Source organism: Erythrolamprus reginae, chromosome 5 (assembly GCF_031021105.1).
Source record: "Erythrolamprus reginae isolate rEryReg1 chromosome 5, rEryReg1.hap1, whole genome shotgun sequence".
In the NCBI taxonomy this organism is placed as follows: domain Eukaryota; kingdom Metazoa; phylum Chordata; class Lepidosauria; order Squamata; family Dipsadidae; genus Erythrolamprus; species Erythrolamprus reginae.
Window position 1 is genome coordinate 427,983 of NC_091954.1, and position 17,624 is coordinate 445,606.

General features: G+C 41.3%; 1 protein-coding gene across 2 annotated transcripts in view; it reads left to right on the forward strand.

The window, feature by feature from the left end:
• Nucleotides 1-6,402: 6,402 nt before the first annotated feature.
• The window catches only part of NRG3 (neuregulin 3), a 698,544-nt gene continuing 687,322 nt past the window's right edge, over nt 6,403-17,624 (forward strand). The window contains exon 1 of one of the 2 annotated variants that reach the window (XM_070751913.1): nt 6,403-6,424. In XM_070751913.1, the coding sequence (XP_070608014.1) occupies nt 6,418-6,424 (7 nt within the window). In that variant the 5' untranslated portion in view covers nt 6,403-6,417. Of the gene's footprint in view, nt 6,425-6,493; nt 6,538-17,624 lie in introns of those variants that run through there. The other variant, XM_070751911.1, reaches the window with a different exon arrangement.

The window sequence follows — 17,624 nt, forward strand, 5'->3', positions numbered from 1 at the left end:
GTTCCATCAACAGCTACTGATTGTTTCCGTCTTTGAATGGTCTCTGGGCGAATTTGTACTAGATAAGTAGACTTGGGGGGGAAAAATAAGATCTTTTTGAATTGCAGCTGGTGGAGGATTATTGTTCCCGTAATAGCTTCAGCATTTGGGCCATTGTGTTTTTAACAGACATTGAACAGAAAGTGCAGAAGGGAGCAGCCAGGGTGATGAGGGGATGAAGAGAGGTTGCAGGAACTGGACACGGGTGGTCTAGCCAAGAGAAGGACCAGGGGGGACAATATCCCAAACCTTAAATCCAAACATGCTTATGGTTTGTTTGCAAGCTCCCAATTCCTATTAGTTGCAATCTGGATTTTTGATAGCCTTCTATGTTAGCTGAATGATTCCCACAAACTTTCATACAGAGATTTGCCAGAAACCCATTTCTGCAAGTTTCCCGCCAGATCAAGAATGAATTGAGGAACTTTTAATGAAAGTGAATTTAGAGCTCAGCCCGGGAGCTTCTGCTATGGAAAGCTCCAGTTCGCAATAAGGGCTCCACGTTATTCTCTTTCGATTGCGGTTTTTCCTTTCATTTCGTCTTGAAAGTAACACAAATGCTTTGGAGAGCGGTCGAAATGATATTTTCTAAGGGGTAAATGAGATTGGTTTAACAGGGCTTGACCGTAATCCTTTTCGGCCACAGTCCAATGGAAGTCAGGGAGAACATGGACTGCAGGACTAAAAAAAGGTCCCTTCATGAGTTCGGACTCTGTTATTCACAAATCCTATTTCAGGCTTCAATCAAACGAGAGCTGGAAGGGACCTGGGAGGTCTTCTAGCCCAACCCCCTGCTCAAGCAGGAGACCCTAGACCAGGCATGGTTTACCTTGTTTGGTTTGCATGCCAAAAGGGGTGGTGTGTGGGTGTGTTAGCATGCGTGCTACTTCTGGTCTGCTGTTGGGCTGTTTTTGGCATTATGGAGGGTTCAGAGAAGCTTCCTGAACCTCCAGAGTGCAAAAAATTCCCACCTGGTCACATGGCTGGCAAGCCACTCCTACCCAGTCACATGATCATTAAGCCACACCCACAAATAAGCCACACCCACAGTGTGACAGTAAAAATGTTGGCTGCCCATGACTGGATCCCCTCCTCTTTGGGGCAGCCCCTCAAATCCCGGAATGCTGCTTTCACGTTCCCCCTCCTCCTTCTTTTCTCCCAACCTGCAACCGTTCTTCATAGGTTTTTGTCTCCGGGCCTTTCATCATCACAGTTGCTGCTCTTTGCACTTTTTCACAAAGTCTCAACATCTTTTCAGTAACGTAGTGAGCAAAACTGGACGCAGTGTTCCAGGTATGACCTTACTAAAGATTTATGAAGCAGCACTAACACTTCCCATGCGTTTGATGATGAACCACTGCATAAACTGGGCGAAAAAACGGTTGGTGGCAGCCGACCTATTATCTAGAATATTTCTGTTGGGAAAAAAAAGGGGGGGGATGTATATAAGCTTTGCTAGATCTCTTTGTAAAAACAATGTGCCCGTAGTTTGCAAATACCCTCCATACTGGTGTATGTTGCAGACCCAATTATTGTATTACATGTTCAGCCTTCAAATACAGGTGAAACGTGAAACATTAGAATATCGTGCAAAAGTTCATTTGTTTCAGTAATGGGACTTAAAAGGTGAGAAGCTCTCAGCCTGTGGCCCTGCTGAGCTGTTATGGAAGACCGGGATGCTTCAACAGTGGCCTTCAGTTCTTCTGCATTGTTTGGCCTCATGTCTCTCATCTCTCTCTTGGCATTATAGATTCTCTATAGGGTTCAGGTCAGGTGAGTTTGCTGGCCAATCAAGCACAACAATTCCATGGTCATTGATCCAAGTTTTGGTGCTTTTGGCAGTGTGGGCAGGTGCCGGGTCCTGCTGGGAAATGAAGTCAGCATCCCCCTAAAGCTCCCCTGCAGAAGGAAGCATGAAACGCCCCCAAATCTCCTGGTAGATGGCTATGTTGACCCTGGGTTTAATAAAGCACAGCACACCAACACCAGCTTAAAAACCAGCTTAAAACCTGCAGGGAACTCCAAAAATGGGACCGAATTTGCACACGTCCTGTTAAGCCGAGGACTGAATCAAGGAGGGGAAACTGAGGCAGGAGGACAAAAATATTAATCTCCGAGTCAGTCCTCATTGGCTGAAGGGACAGTGTCATCCCATTCTTGGAGGTCAGCTCCACCCACCACGGAGAACAGCCATTTAGCTACACATAAAGTAACAGGACTATGCTCAAAATCTTCTAGTTTCACGTTTTATATTGAACAGACTTCAGTAAGTTCTTGTTTAAAAAAAGCAGCATCAAGGAACGAGGAGGAAGGAGGTTGTTACACTGAACTTATTTATGTATTTGTTTTGTCAAGTATGTATTGGTGTACAAAGATATAACAATGTTTATATACATGATACTAGTACGAGAGAAGCATTAGGACAGGGGACAGAAGGCACAACCTTAAGGTAAGTTTAAAGTATAGATTTGGGATTGCAGAAGGATTTGACTATCAGGAAGGAACACAATCCCAGGACTCTATCACATGATGTCTTCTGGAAATTGTTTGAATTATGATTATAGAAAACCATTGTCTTAATTAAAAAGCATCAGACTAGTCCCTTTTGCTTTGTTTACATCATAAAACAGAGAGACATGAAATCTAATTGCTAATCACCAATTATTATTATTTTTTAAATGTATCCCCTACTTCAAACATCCTAGGAACCTAAAATTAGTCAAAGTACTATAAAAATGATCTGCAAGAAAATAATAATTGAAATACTAGGCAATAAAATAAATCTCAGCATGAAATAATACCAACTTCATTGTTATTTAACAAAGGTAAAGGTATCATTGTTATTTAATGGTTGGATGGAACATTTTCCCCAATGAAAGAAGCTGTCCCATAAAGAGAATATATATGTGTACGAGTGAGTGTGTAATATAATAACAAATATATCCCATAATAAACAATAAAATGCAATATTTTATAACATTATTATGCATTCATAAATATTAATAACATCTGATAATAAATGCAACTATTGTAAGGAATTTTGTTATGTCTGAAATGGAAACTCTTCCGTCATTGGGGCAGTCTCCCTTTAAAAAAGAAAGCTATTTGAGTCTTGTATTGGCAGCTCTGTGTTAGCAAAAACTTCAGAAGAGAAGGATTTAGCGGTAATGATTTTTGACTGTTTCAAAATGGGTGAACCGTGTGGTCAGGCAGTAGGAAAAGCAAGTAGGATGCTTGGCTGCATAGCTAGAGGTATAACAAGCAGGAAGAGGGGCTACAAGAATGGTGGAAGGTCTTAAGCATAAAACGTATCAGGAAAGACTTAATGAACTCAATCTGTCTAGTCTGGAGGACAGAGGGGAACATTTAAATATGTTAAAGGGTTAAATAAGGTTCAGGGGGAAGTGTTTTTAATAGGAAAGTGAACCTAAGAACAAGGGGACACAATCTGAGGTCAGTTGGGGGAAAGACCAGAAGCCACGTGAGAAAATATTATTTTACTGAAAGAGTAGTCGATGCTTGGAATAAACTCCCAGCAGACGTGGTTGGTCAATCCACAGGAACTGAATGTAAACATTCCTGGGATAACCATATATCCATCCTAAGATAAAATACAGGAAATAGTATCAGGGCAGACGAGATGGACCAGGAGGTCTTTTTCTGCCATCCCTCTTCTATGTTTCTTAGAGTCTGCGGAGAGGGGCGGCATACAAATCTAATAAATAATAATAATAAATAATAATAAAAGAGTAAGTTATAGTCTTAAGGAATTCATACTTTCTCTCTACTCATAGTTTGAACTAGTTGCAAGTGTCCCCATTCGCCTCTTGATACAGGTCCCAAGAAACATTCCAAATATGTACTGTAAATAATATTGGAATGGAATATCTCTGGACCATCAATCAAGCTGCCAAAAATACCCCAATCAAAGAATTACCAACTCTGACAAACAATCAAGAAGTATGTGACCAGCCAATGAAGGAACCGCCAAGAATACTGACAGGGCAAGTGCATAAACTGAGAGCGATCCACACTGCCTACTAGCACTGATGGTGTTACTTTGTTTGGTCATGAAATGACCCAGAAAATACCTAAGCTCAGAGAGCGCCAAGGATCCCACACATAGATCTGTTTCTATATTCTGGCATCGGTTTCAAAAAATGCAGAGAAATCATTGGCCTCTGCCCTTGTTTTGTAGCTCTTCAGAAGAATTTTGCTAGGATTAGAAGTCCAGGACTTTTCAAAGATGTTCCCCCAAAGGTTTTGTATTTCAGACGAATCTCTGAACTCTTGGAGATTAATCAAACTCAAATTAAAAAAAGAAAAAGCACAAGTTCTTATATAATTTTTAATCTACTCTGACAGAAGCATGATATGAAGTTATTAAACGCTTAATATCTCTTGGGAAACCATCCAAATGTCAGGTTGCATAATACCATGCTATATTTTGCAAAAGCCAAAAGCTGCTTTATCTCTCTCTCTCTCTCCCTGCGAAGTAATACAGAGAGAGAGAGATCACGGTGGATTACAAGCTTTGGAAAATGTCAGTTGCAAATTGCAACAAATCCCATTATTATCAATATCGTGGCATTGATTTAGAATAAAAAGGCTGGAGTGATACATTTAATTCCCTTTGACAGGAACCATGTTATTTGTAGCGATCCAAGAGAAACGGATGGGAGATCCGAAACATTTTTAATGATTCCTGGTATACAAGGGGGTAGTTTGGAGTGGGTTGTATGAAACTTACAATAGTAGCTTTCCTCAGTGTACAAGGCAAGCAATAAAGCAATCCCCTCTTTTACGTACAATGGAGGAATGGGTCACTACGAGAAAGGAACTCTGTTTCTGCGTGGTCTAACACATGGCAACTCCAAATCTCAACTAGTAAACGCTCTGTCCTACACAATGGGAAGAAGAATCTGAACTCCAAATACGAACTGAATAATCAAATTATCACAGATAATCCCCACTCGATTAAAGATCTTGGTATACCAATAACAAAAGATTTAAGTGCCAAAGCCCATTGCAACAATATAGCCAAGAAGGCTTCAAGAGTTGTAAACCTAATCCTACGTAGCTTCTGCTCTGGCAATCTCACACTACTTACCAGAGCTTACAAAACCTTCGCCAGACCCATCCTCGAATACAGCTCATCTGTTTGGAACCCATATCACATCTCAGACATCAACACCCTTGAAAACATCCAGAGATACTTCATCAGAAGAGCCCTTCACTCCTCCACTTGAAACAGAATTCCCTACGAGACTAGACTTTCAATCCTGGGCCTAGAAAGCCTAGAACTAAGACGCCTTAAACATGATCTAAGTATTGCCCACAAGATCATATGCTGCAACGTCCTGCCTGTCAGCAACTACTTCAGCTTCAACCACAACAACACAAGAGCACACAACAGATTTAAGCTTAATATTAACCGCTCCAAACTTGACTGTAAAAAATATGACTTCGGTAACCGAGTTGTCGAAGCGTGGAACTCATTACTGGACTCCATCGTGTCATCCCCAAACCCCCAACACTTTACCCTTAGCTTATCTATGGATGACCTCTCCAGATTCCTAAGAGGTCAGTAAGGGGCGAGTACAAGTGCACTAGAGTGCCTTCCGTCCCCTGTCCTATTGCTCTCCTATATCTCCTCTACCTTTCTTCTATTCCTATATCTCTTCTTCTATTCTTTCATTGATATATTTTACTATGAGTATCTCCTCTATAACCTTCAACATGTACGTATTTTACTATGTGTATATATATATACCCCCACTAAAACTCTCATTGTGTATTGGACAAAATAAATAAATAAATAAATAAAAATACCCGCCCTCCCACTGAGCAAAGCACTCCAGGGCTCCCAGGGCCTTTTACCTTTATTGGCTCCCAGATTGCTGCTAAATCCCTAACACCAACCCCGCCTCTAATCCTGAAACTCTTTATCCTATTAATTCAGAGGGCCATGGAAGCTCTGCCCATAGGATCCCTTTTGTCCTCCACTGGTCAGCCCACTCTGACCCTTAACTTTGGTCTCTCCTGAGCGCTTCCATTGGAGGGTTACGAGAGAGGAAGTGGCCCCGGATTGGCAGCCAGCCAGAGAAGGGGGTGTGATTATTAAAGTGACAAGAAACTCCTTAGACCAAATTTAAGACCTGTGGACTTCAACTCCCAGAATTCTGTGGCCCAGGTTGGAGCCCTCCTGCCTCAGCCTAGGTACTTTCAGTTTCACTTTCAACCCGGAAGCAGAGTTCTTTATCATCCACTGTAGAATTTTACTCCCTGCAGCTAGACCTTATTTAGACAGGCTCAAAATAAATCTTTTTTGACACAGTATGAGGGAAAAAAGAAGGAAAACCAGCATGATTGGCAGCAATGGAAGGTAAGTTGTTTGAAAAGCTCAGGGAAGAAGTTGGGAAGCTGAGCCTGGAGCAAAGAGGGCGCCACTCCCAGAAGAGGCTTTCCTGTTGATGCCCTTTCTTCTGCCTCTGCTGAGTAAGTGGTTGTATAAGAGAGATTGGCTTAAAAGGAAAAGTTCTGTTTGAAATAAGCAAATCTATTCCATGTGCTGTTTAATAGATTTAATCATGATACCATGGTTATAATAACATGATAACAGTAGGAATTTTGATGCTAATGATCTGATTTAATTAATATGGATATTTTTTTGAGAGAGAGATTGGTTCTTTTTTGTACCAGGTGAATATTATTTTATAGAGGAAAGGTGACCTGATTAAGGACGGAGTAACTCCTGATTGGATATTTATGGAGTTAGTAACGATCCTAATTTATGAAATAATGTTTAAATTGAAAGTGTGAAGATTTACCATATGAAAGTCTGAATTAATCAATTGTTTTGGAATAATACATAAACTCCTCATTATTAAGAAAATCTGATATTTATAATGAAAATTCATACAATATAATATGCTTGACTATATGTCTGAAGGATTTTGGGTTATGATAATTGAAGGAATGGAAGCAGCAGGTCTCAAAGGAAAAGGTAGGAGAAATAAACAACTATTTTGGAAGGATAAACCATAGTGATTAACTGCAGGAGTTATTGCTGGATTAATTTGACACTGAACCCAGAAGAAAAAACTAGGTACCTTTCTTCTTGGACATTATCTGCCTAGTATAATAGATTTATTTTAAGTTTTATAATTAAAGTGTTATAAACAACAGGAATTCTCTTTGAGGGGGGAGTTAAATTCCTTAAGTCTGATTATGTAACACTAGTTGGTAACCATAAAATGGGAGACATTCTGGAAAGGTGGAAGAGGCTGGAAGAGGAAGTAGAAAGGGAGGAAGAGAAGGAGAGAGAGGTAGAGGAGGAGATGAAGAAAGAAGGAGGGAACTCTGAGAAAGAATAAAAGGAGCAGACTGGGGTAGGTGATGAAAAGAATAGATGAAGACGGGGATTCCTGAATAATGGATAATAATGTATCTATATATATGTTTTTTGTAACACTGGAAGGAATATACATTTATTTTGTTTTGTGAAGGAGGAGAAAAAAACCCCATTTTGCTAAAAAAAAAAAGAGTACCCAAATCATCACCATCACAGTTAGACCTATACTTAGAAAACAGCTTTCAAATGGTCATCCCCTGGGGAAATGATACTGCAAAGGGTGGGAAGGATGCTAGAAAAGGCTTTTGTGTCAGATCCCATCATGTTGTCATTTCATCCAAAATTAAATTTTATTTATTTATTTATTTGTCACCTATGTCTTGGTGCTATGCAAAGATATAAAAATGTTTATATACATGATGTTGATACTAATAATAGAGAAACATTAGGACAGGGACAGACCGGACGAAGGGCACGCAGTACACTTATGCGCGCCCCTTATTCATTGTGATCATCAGGAGGACCATCACAATGAAAACCTATTTCGTTGTTGTCTTGGGTAACCTCTGTGAAAAAAATTCAGGTGCTCATGTTTGAAAATGTGCTGCTCAACCACTATACTTTTCTGCACACACCAAAAAAAAATTAGAGGGAACATTGGTTTGCACACATTATTTGCTTTTACATTGATTCCTATGGGGAAAATGGCTTCTACTTACGAACGTTCCGGCTTAAGAACCTGGTCATGGAACGGATTAAGTTCTTAAGTAGAGGGACCACTGTATCTCTTTTCATCTTGGAAGCTGACTTCTGTAAGGGGATCATTCCCACCCTGTAGGGTTTTGCGATTGCATTACACGCAACTGCGTTCTCTTCACCGACGATGTAAAAGTTTTCAACACCACGAATAACAGAGCTACTCTCCAAAAAGACCTTGACTTTGTGTCTGAATGGTTCAACATCTGTCAACTCCAAATCTCAACCAACAAATGCTCTGTGCTACCCATTGGCCAAAAGAATCAGAGCACCAAATACAAGCTGAATAAACAAGACCTTGCAGATGACCCTCACTCCATGAAAGACCTTGGAAGACTCCCATCCAATGACCTCAGTGCCAAAGTTGCCCCCTGCGACATCATCGCCAAAGAGGCTTCAAGAGTTGTTCACCAAACCCTACGTAGCTTCTGTTTTATCTCTCCATGCAGAGGGGCGGCATACAAATCCCATCAATCAATCTTTGTGACTATGCTGTAGTTTTGTCTCCTCTTTCTACTCAAGGAGTTAATCATCACCAAGAAGCAAAAGGAACCAATAGCCATCGCTGAAGCTCATCTAAACAGATTTCAGCATGGAGGAAGAATAGACCTGGGGGTAAAAAATATGCATTGTGGAAGTTATATTCTTGCAATGGGACCCCAAGTCTTCCATTACCATTTGAGGTTTTGTGCAGTGGAGAAACTTTTGCCATCTTTCTGAAGCTGCAAATTGTTGAAAAGACATTTCCTTTTGTGATGGAGACCATGTGCCAAAAGTTATGGCTGAAAGGAAAAAAACCCTATTCATACCCTTCGCTCTACACAAAATAGTCTAGGAGGTTAGAAGGTGATTGTAAATGATTCCCGTGGTGAGATGCCAAAGGATATTTGTCTGCAAATCAAAGGATTGTTTTGTTTTGGCATTCCCTGGAATCTGATAAATGTCACTGGATGAGTTACGCTTGCACAAGAAACGGTCAAGGGACCTTCCTCTTGTGTCATGCCAGGCATAAATTTTAAGGCAAGAATCGAAAAAACATCATGTTTCCCCCTTAAAGTTAGATAGGAGTGATAACTAAGCTGAATTTAATATTCATTCCAACTGGGGATCCTGGAGAAGGACTTGATTTTGCCAGCCTGATGGTATTTCAAAGGCTTTTTAGGTGTCTGTGTGCTAACACCTTCGTTGCCTTTTCCTCTTTATTGACTATTGCAGATAATTTATTTTGGAAGGAGAGTTTTCTCAAATCGGGACGGAAGTGACTTTCTCTTATATGGAAAGTTTGCCATCATTATTTGGTAAAAACAATCTTCTATGGCAATCTTTTCAATGATACTGACATTTAGAATAGAATAGAATAGAATAGAATTCTTGATTGGACCCACAAGGAAATGTCTTTGGTGCAGATGCTCTCAGTGGACATAAAAGAAAAAGAGACATTTGTCAAGAATCAGGAGGTGCAACACTTAATGATTGGCACAAGGGTCAAATAAGCAATCAGGAAATAAACAATATTAATATAAATCTTAAGGATACAAGCAGCAAGTTACACTCATACAGTGAATGATGAGAAAAAACTAGTAGTAATAGTAGTAAATAATTTGTTTACTGCTAGTAAATAGTTTGACTGTGTTGAGGGAATTATTTAGGAGACCATCTCAGCATGTGTTGGCTGTTGGTTTCAAATATTGACCTAAACAACATTTGTGGATACTTTGAGTCACCCAAACCACAACATAACACACATCCAACTACAGTGCGCAAACTAACCCTACCCTACACAACAGGCATCTAGGAAATGACAGACAGAATCCTCCAACCTCTAGGAAGAGCAAGATCCCACAAACCCACAGCCACAGGCCTCCAGGAATCCTCTGGAATCAGGGACAAGAGACTGAAGGAGGAAAGAAAGACTGTAATTTACAAAATGAACTGTGACAGTAATGGGCTGTTTCCCACACTGGGGGGACGGACGCAGTAGGAGTAGTAGGTTTATGCACTATTTATTCAATACTTAATAGTTTTTTTTAATTGTCCTTCTTTCCCTAGTAGAAACCTAGAAACCTAGAAGATGGACGGCAGAAAAAGACCTCCTGGTCTGTCGGATCTGCCCTTATAACTATTTCCTGTATTTTATCTTAGGATGGGTCTATGTTTATCCCAGGCATGTTTCAAGTCAGTTCCTGTGGATTGACCAACCACGTCTGCTGGATGTTTGTTCCAAGCATCTACTACTCTTTCAGTCAAATAATATTTTCTCACGTGGCTTCTGATCTTTCCCCCAACTAGCCTCAGATTGTGACCACTTGTTCTTGTGTTCACTTTCCTATTAAAAACACTTCCCTCCTGGACCTGATTTAGAAACATAGAAACATAGAAGATTGACAGCAGAAAAAGACCTCCTGGTCCATCTAGTCTGCCCTTATACTATTTCCTGTATTTCTTCTTAGGGTGGATCTATGTTTATCCCAGGCAGGTTTCAAGTCAGGTCCTGTGGATAGACCAACCACGTCTGCTGGAAGTTTGTTCCAAGCATCTACTAGTCTTTCAGTCAAATCATATTTTCTCACGTTGCTTTTGATCTTTCGCCCAACTGACCTCAGATTGTGACCCCTTGTTCTTGTGTTCACTTTCCTATTGAAAACACTTCTGAACCTGATTTAGAAACATAGAAACATAGAAGATTGACAGCAGAAAAATACCTCCTGGTCCATCTCATCTGCCCTTCTACTATTTCCTGTATTTTATCTCAGGATGGCTCTATGTTTATCCCAGGCAGGTTTCAATTCAGTTACTGTGGATTGATCAACCATGTCTGCTGGAAGTTTGTTCCAAGCATCTACTACTCTTCCAGTGAAATAATATTTTCTCCTGTTGCTTCTGATCTTTCCCCCAACTGACCTCAGATTGTGCCCCCTTGTTCTTGGGTTCACTTTCCTATTGAAAACACTTCCCTCCTGAACCTTATTTAACCCTGTGTGTTGCTTTGATTGTATTGTGGGTTTTATAATGGATTTTAAAAAAATAGTTTGGTATTTACATTTGGCTTCTTTTTATTATTGTATTGCATTGTATATTGTTGTAAGCTGCCCTGATTTCAAGGGATTGGGCGGCATGGAAGTCGGATGAAATAAACAAAACAATTCTCTCTACCACATCGCCAGAGCTGCGTCCATATTGTATACATGTATATTATATACACACACACACACACACACACACACAGAGTATATATATTAGTTTTCGTAGATTTCCACGGGTACAGGTATGACGGTCTTGGTATATTCGGGTTTCTTCCCGTGTAGGATTTGGAAATTTCTGGCGACGTTTCGACGAGGTCTCACTCGTCATCTTCAGGCTGGTGTTTCTGTCCTTGTTGTAAGGCGAACACAGCGAGACCTGAGCTGCCTTCCTTCTATAAATACTGGTGGCTGGGTGTGGTCTGATGGCTACACAGCAGGCAATTGCTGAGCTATCAAACCACACCCAGCCACCAGTATTTATAGAAGGAAGGCAGCTCAGGTCTCGCCATGTTCGCCTTACAACAAGGACAGAAACACCAGCCTGAAGATGACGAGTGGGACCTCGTCGAAACGTCGCCAGAAATTTCCAAATCCTACACGGGAAGAAACCCGAATATACCAAGACCGTCATATATTATATTATTGTATATAAAGAAGTTCCCTCCCAAATGAATCCTGCTGCATTATTTACTTAATGGCTACGGACTCCAACAAAAGGTTCAGAAACCAGCCCACAACCCCGGAGCAGGAGCCTTCGCCCTTGTACCTTTAGCCCCTCCATTGTTCTCCCAAGAGCCCCAGTGTGTTAGGGGTTTGGCAGTGTCGTCCTTCCCTTTAGAGCTTTCTGAAGGTTCATTCCCTCCCAACGCACCAAGGGGGCTTTAAATTGAAAAAAAACACCCAGTGCTTGAATTGAAATACTTGCAATTCATCCGGATGCCAGTCAGAGGTTAATTAGAAATTGTTAAGCTCGGGTATAACTTGCTTAATTAAAGAACTTTAATCGTGCTGTGTGATTGTGATTGGGTGAGTTTTCTGGCTTTCAGCTCATTCGGATGCTGCAGTGTGTAAACTGCCGGAGCTGCTGTGCGAATTTCACTTGATCAAAGTGAGACACCAAGATTAGTTGCATTAACCGAGGGCCACAATCCAGGACAGTGTCTGTCCATCTGTCTGTCTGTCTGTCTGTCTGTCTGTCTGTCTGTCTGTCTGTCTGTCTGTCTGTCTGTCTGTCTGTCTATCTATCTATCACATTAGGGATGTTTATAGATGTGTCTTTAATAAAGGCTTATTTTATTATACAGAAGTCTTATATTTTGTTTTTCGATGCTCTGTTCAAATTTTATAGCACCGAAAGTCTTTCATATTAATAAAAAGTGACTATTTTTAGGAATGGATGGAGAAGATATAATAATATAACTTCAGGTGTTTTTGTAATATTGTTCAATCCACTAAGAAACATTTGCTGTCTTGAAGCAATGTAATTTTATCTTATATTTTCTTTTTAAAAAACCCTTTCTTTTGCTTCTGTGCCAATCACCTCTCATTATAGAGAAAAGAATCTTCTCTCTGTGTTTGTCGGATTGTACATGTGTGTTTGCCCACGATGACAAATGAACCTTTGGGGCTTCTAAATATCTGAGAATGACAATTGCTTTCTTGTTCAGAAAAAAATATACAGTATTCAGAGAATAATGAGAGTATTGAACTGCATCTTGACATACAGGCTGTCTATCATTTATAGGTTTGAGTTTTAGGAAAGTTTTTGCTTATCCTCAAACTAATTTAATTGTCTATGCTTGAAATGTTTCTGAATAAAAATATTGGTACTTTACTTGTACGAAGTAGTAAATATGTTGAGATATTTAGTTAGGTCTAGTGGTGAGACTTCAGCCATGAGAGGTGACTTTGAGCCAGTCCCTCTCTCTCTTAGTTCACCCCAGCTCACAGGGGAAATAGAAGGAGGTAGGAAAATTGTATGTGTCCATCACACCTAGAGTTATTTGTAAGAATAATCAAGGCTGGATATAAACAAACAAACAAAATGACCATTGCCAATCTATGAGAATGAGAGCAATAAGAACGGTGGGTCTCATTTATTCCTCTTTTGGCAAAGATGTTGCCAAAATGTGTATATATTTATACCCACTAAAACCCTCATTGTGTATTGGACAAAATAAATAAATAAATAAAAATGTGTCCATTCTTGTAGCTTTCAAAGACTCAGCAACTTCAGTACCATCGATCACAGTATATTCCTGGAATCGCTCCAAGGTTTGGGGAATGGGACTCTCTTATTGAAATGGTTCCCTTTCTTTCTCTCCGAGTCTTCCTTCCTTCCTTCCTTCTTTCCTTCCTTCTTTCCTTCCTTCCTTCCTTCCTTCCTTCCTTCCTTCCTTCCTTCCTTCCTTCCTTCCTTCCTTCCTTCCTTTGTCAATGTTGCTGGGGGAAAGGTTACATCCTGGGCTCTTTTTTTCTGGAGTGGCCCTGCACACCTTTCCCATTCTTTTTCTACACTCACCTTGGGGTCTTTCTACCAGTAACACCATCAATATGCTAATGATACCAGTTCTACATCTCAACAGGATGTCAAGTACTAATCTCCCCCCAATGCCCAGAAGCTGTTAGTATGGGTGAAGGTTCCAGGTAGCATCCAAACTAAATCAGAGTCCGAATCAAAGTCCCTCTACTTGTGAACTTTATTTGTTCCATCACCAGGTTCTTAAGTAGAAAAGTTTGCGAGAAGAAGCAATTTTCCCCATAGGCATCAATGTAAAAGCAAATAATGCGTGCAATTGGGGAAACCACAGGGAGGGTGGAGGCCCTGTTTCCTTTCAGGAGATTCCTAGAGAGGCCCCACGGAGGCTTCTCCCCGCCTTTTCCAGCCCTGTTTCTCCCAGGACATTCCTACAGAGGCCCCACGGAGGATTCTCCCAGCCTTTTCTGGCCCTGTTCCTCCCAGGACATTCCTAGAGAGGCCCCACGGACGCTTCTCCCCGCCTTTTCCGGCCCTGTTCCTCCCAGGACATTCCTAGAGAGGCCCTACAGAGGCTTCTCCCCAACTTTTCTGGTGACAGTTTTGGGTTTATGAGTGGAAACTGGTTCTTGAGAAGAGGCAAAATAATCTTGAACACCTGGTTCTTATCCAGAAAAGTTCGTGAGTGGAGGCGTTCTTAGGTAGAGGTGCCATTGAACTCCTCAAAGTTCCAGTTTATGACCAGAGCCATCCTGGCACCTACACTGGGAAGCCTGAATTTGAGTTTCCCACCCAGTTCAAAATTCAAATCCCTTGTACCCCCTGTCCACAAACATGTCACATTGCCAGGTCCTCCTTCTGCTTCTGCCCAGGTGGTGGATATAGGATGTCCTTGAACCACTCGAAAGAAGGAAGGCTTTGTGGCTGCATCTGCATCGCAACATCTTTACTTATGTTTACACAAACCACTACTATCCTACACATGTTTGACAAATAAACAAAATAAGAATAAATAGGTAACTAAGGACCTTCACTGATTCAAAGAAACAACGATGACCCTCCTTGTCCGGCCTGCTGTGAACTCACAAAAGTTGCTGATTTGTGGCTGAGCTGCCCCACATACAGGTGGCAGGCAGCGACTATTGTAGTCGGTGGGAAGATATTTTTGTGCAAAATACCTAGGACAATTTTTTTTTAAACCCTCCGTTTGACCCCTGGCAAAGCTGGCAGGAAGCCACTCGGGGCCTCCAAGCTTTGAAAAACCACAACAGAGATGGGATTGGTGCAGTTTATGAGCGGTGGGCGAGCACTCCCGTTGCTGGCTTCTCTCTCTCTTTATATCTTGATCCAGGCTGAAGGCATATTGTTAAGGTGACAGAATGGAAGCTGTGGGAAATCGTCGCATTTAATGCAGTGTTTTGCCAACGAAAAACCGTTTGGCTGCTGACCTAGAAGTTTCCCTACTTTTCTTTTTCTGAAACGCAGGTAGGAACGAAGGAAGGCTCGGTGTTTCCTCTCTAGGCAGGAGTTCGGAGGTTTCTGCAGCAAAACACTGAAAGGGCCCAGTTACCAGAACTAAACTATTATTGATTTCAACGTGTGCAGACTATGTTGGACCCAATCTAGGTCCAAACCATTATGTCCTGGCTCTCTCACACACACCTAAGTGAGAGAGTCCATTGCATTCTTTTATTGGCTCCTGGGTGAGAGGCCCATAAGGCTACACTGGAATTGTTGTGGCTCCCAACAAATTAATAAATTAGCACATGTTGAGGAGGGTGGCTCTCCATTTTCAAGCAAATGATGGTTTTTAAGAAAAAGAGTGGAGAGCCCCTTGTCAGCAATGGTGGAGGGCCGTGATGGACGGTACTTGTTTTCTGCCCTGAGGAAGCCCGTTTCACCCTCGGGACGCTTCCGGGAAGCTTCCTGGAGCCCCAGAGTGAGAAAAACAGCACAATGGGCAAACCGGAAGCTCGGAAAATGGACTTTTGGTTTGCCCATTGTGTAAATATGTTGAGATATTTAGTTAGGTCTAGTGATGAGACCACGAGTTCTAGTCCAGCTGACTTTGAGTCAGTGCAAAAAACAGCACAATGGGCAAACCGGAAGCTCGTAAAATGCTCTTCTGCTGTGCCCATTGCGCTTGTTTTTCTCACTCCGGGGCTTCAGGAAGCTTCCCTGAACCCTCCAGAACAGCACAACAGGTAAACAGGAAGTGCGTTTTTCTGAACTTCCGGTTTGCCCATTGGGGGATTTTTTTTTGAAGTACAGGAGATTCCTAGAGAGGCCCCACAGAGGCTTCTCCCCACCTTTTCTGCCTCTGTTTCCTCCCAGGAGATCCCAAGAGAGGCCCCACAGAGGCTTCTCCCTGCCTTTTCCGGTTCCAGTTTCGGAGGCTCAGGGTTGTACATGGAAAAAAGGCACAAAAAATCTTGAACACCCGGTTCTTATCTGGAAAAGTTGATAAGTCGAGGTGTTCTTAGGTAGTAATCTTCCCCCTGCTGACCCTCTTTGCTCTGCTGTGTATATAACTCAACCTCCTGGGGTCAGTGTGTCCACGGAGATGGTTGAATGTACCTGCTCTCCAGTGGCCCCGGGGCTTTGGAAGCAGACTCTGTTTGTAAAATGATCACAACACCCTCTTTGGAAAAAATCACACCCTCACACGCACACACACACACACACACACACACACACACACACCCTGAACTCCTTGCCAAGGGTGAGCAGTTCCCTCCAGGCAAGCAAAGAGAGGTTTCTTTAATAATGAGAATTGATTTCTTTCCTCTTTTGGGGTTTCTTTATTTTGGGATTTTGATGGCCTAGAAATGCTTTGCATTGATCTGCAAGGGAGGGGGCAGCTGATTCGGTCGGCTAGAAAACTCTATGGATTGACTTGCAACCGTTAAAGACGGAGTAAAACTCAAAGGACAATTTTGGACCCATTGCATAATCTGTAAGAGCAGCGGCTGCTGTATTGGCTACAGGGCCTTTTCTATTGTGACAGGGGCTGTGGCGATGCCTTGACACAATCTGAGAACATGGGTTTCTTCTGCACTTAGATGCTTCTGCAAGAGAATTGGGTGGCTCCGAATAAGGCATTTTTTCCTAAGCATGAAGGAAACCAAGCTGTACAAATGAAGGGGAAATTATCTTATTTTCTTCTAAGGCTAAAAGCAGTTTATTAAGGAAAGTCATAGATAGGACTAATGTTATGTTAAATAAAAGGCCTTAGCAGGCTGTAATGCACAGGGAAAGCCATTCCCTGCACATGCCCAATTTAATATGAAACGAAAAGGTTTATCTAGGACCTTTCAGAGGTTCATTTAGGTGGTATTGAGGTCTAAGAGAGCAACTTTTAATCTATCTATCTATCTATCTATCTATCTATCTATCTATCTATCTATCTATCTATCTATCTATCTATTCTTTCTATCTAATCTACCTACCTACCTACCTACCTACCTATCTATTCTCCAATTATACAGGAGCAATGATACTTCCAAGAACTGAGGGCTTTTTTTTTCACTGCTAAAACTTTCAAATTGATGGAAACTCACTTCTTCGAGAAGGGCGGCATAGAATTAATGAAATAAAATTCTAAGAGTTTGATTTTTATTTATTCACCTAGATGGGGAATTTATACAATCTCCCCTTCTATAAATAGACGTGGAAAGTGTGCTTGTGACTAAGCTTTCTTGATCCGATGTTTGTCTAACTATTCATGCCTTGTGTTTTTTGCTGATTGGGCTTGATCAGCCTTTGATAGGCAATGACTTCGCTAAACTACCAATTCATTTCATGCTCTGGATTGGTGCCCAACACGAATCGTTCCGTTACTGCAAATTAAATCACAACCAATCCACCAACAATGACAACTTTATTTATGCATTATTGTGTTGCCTGTATTACTAGGCGATGTTTTTAGACAGCGTTTTGTTAAAGAAAAATTCTTTTCCAGGGGGATCATTAATTT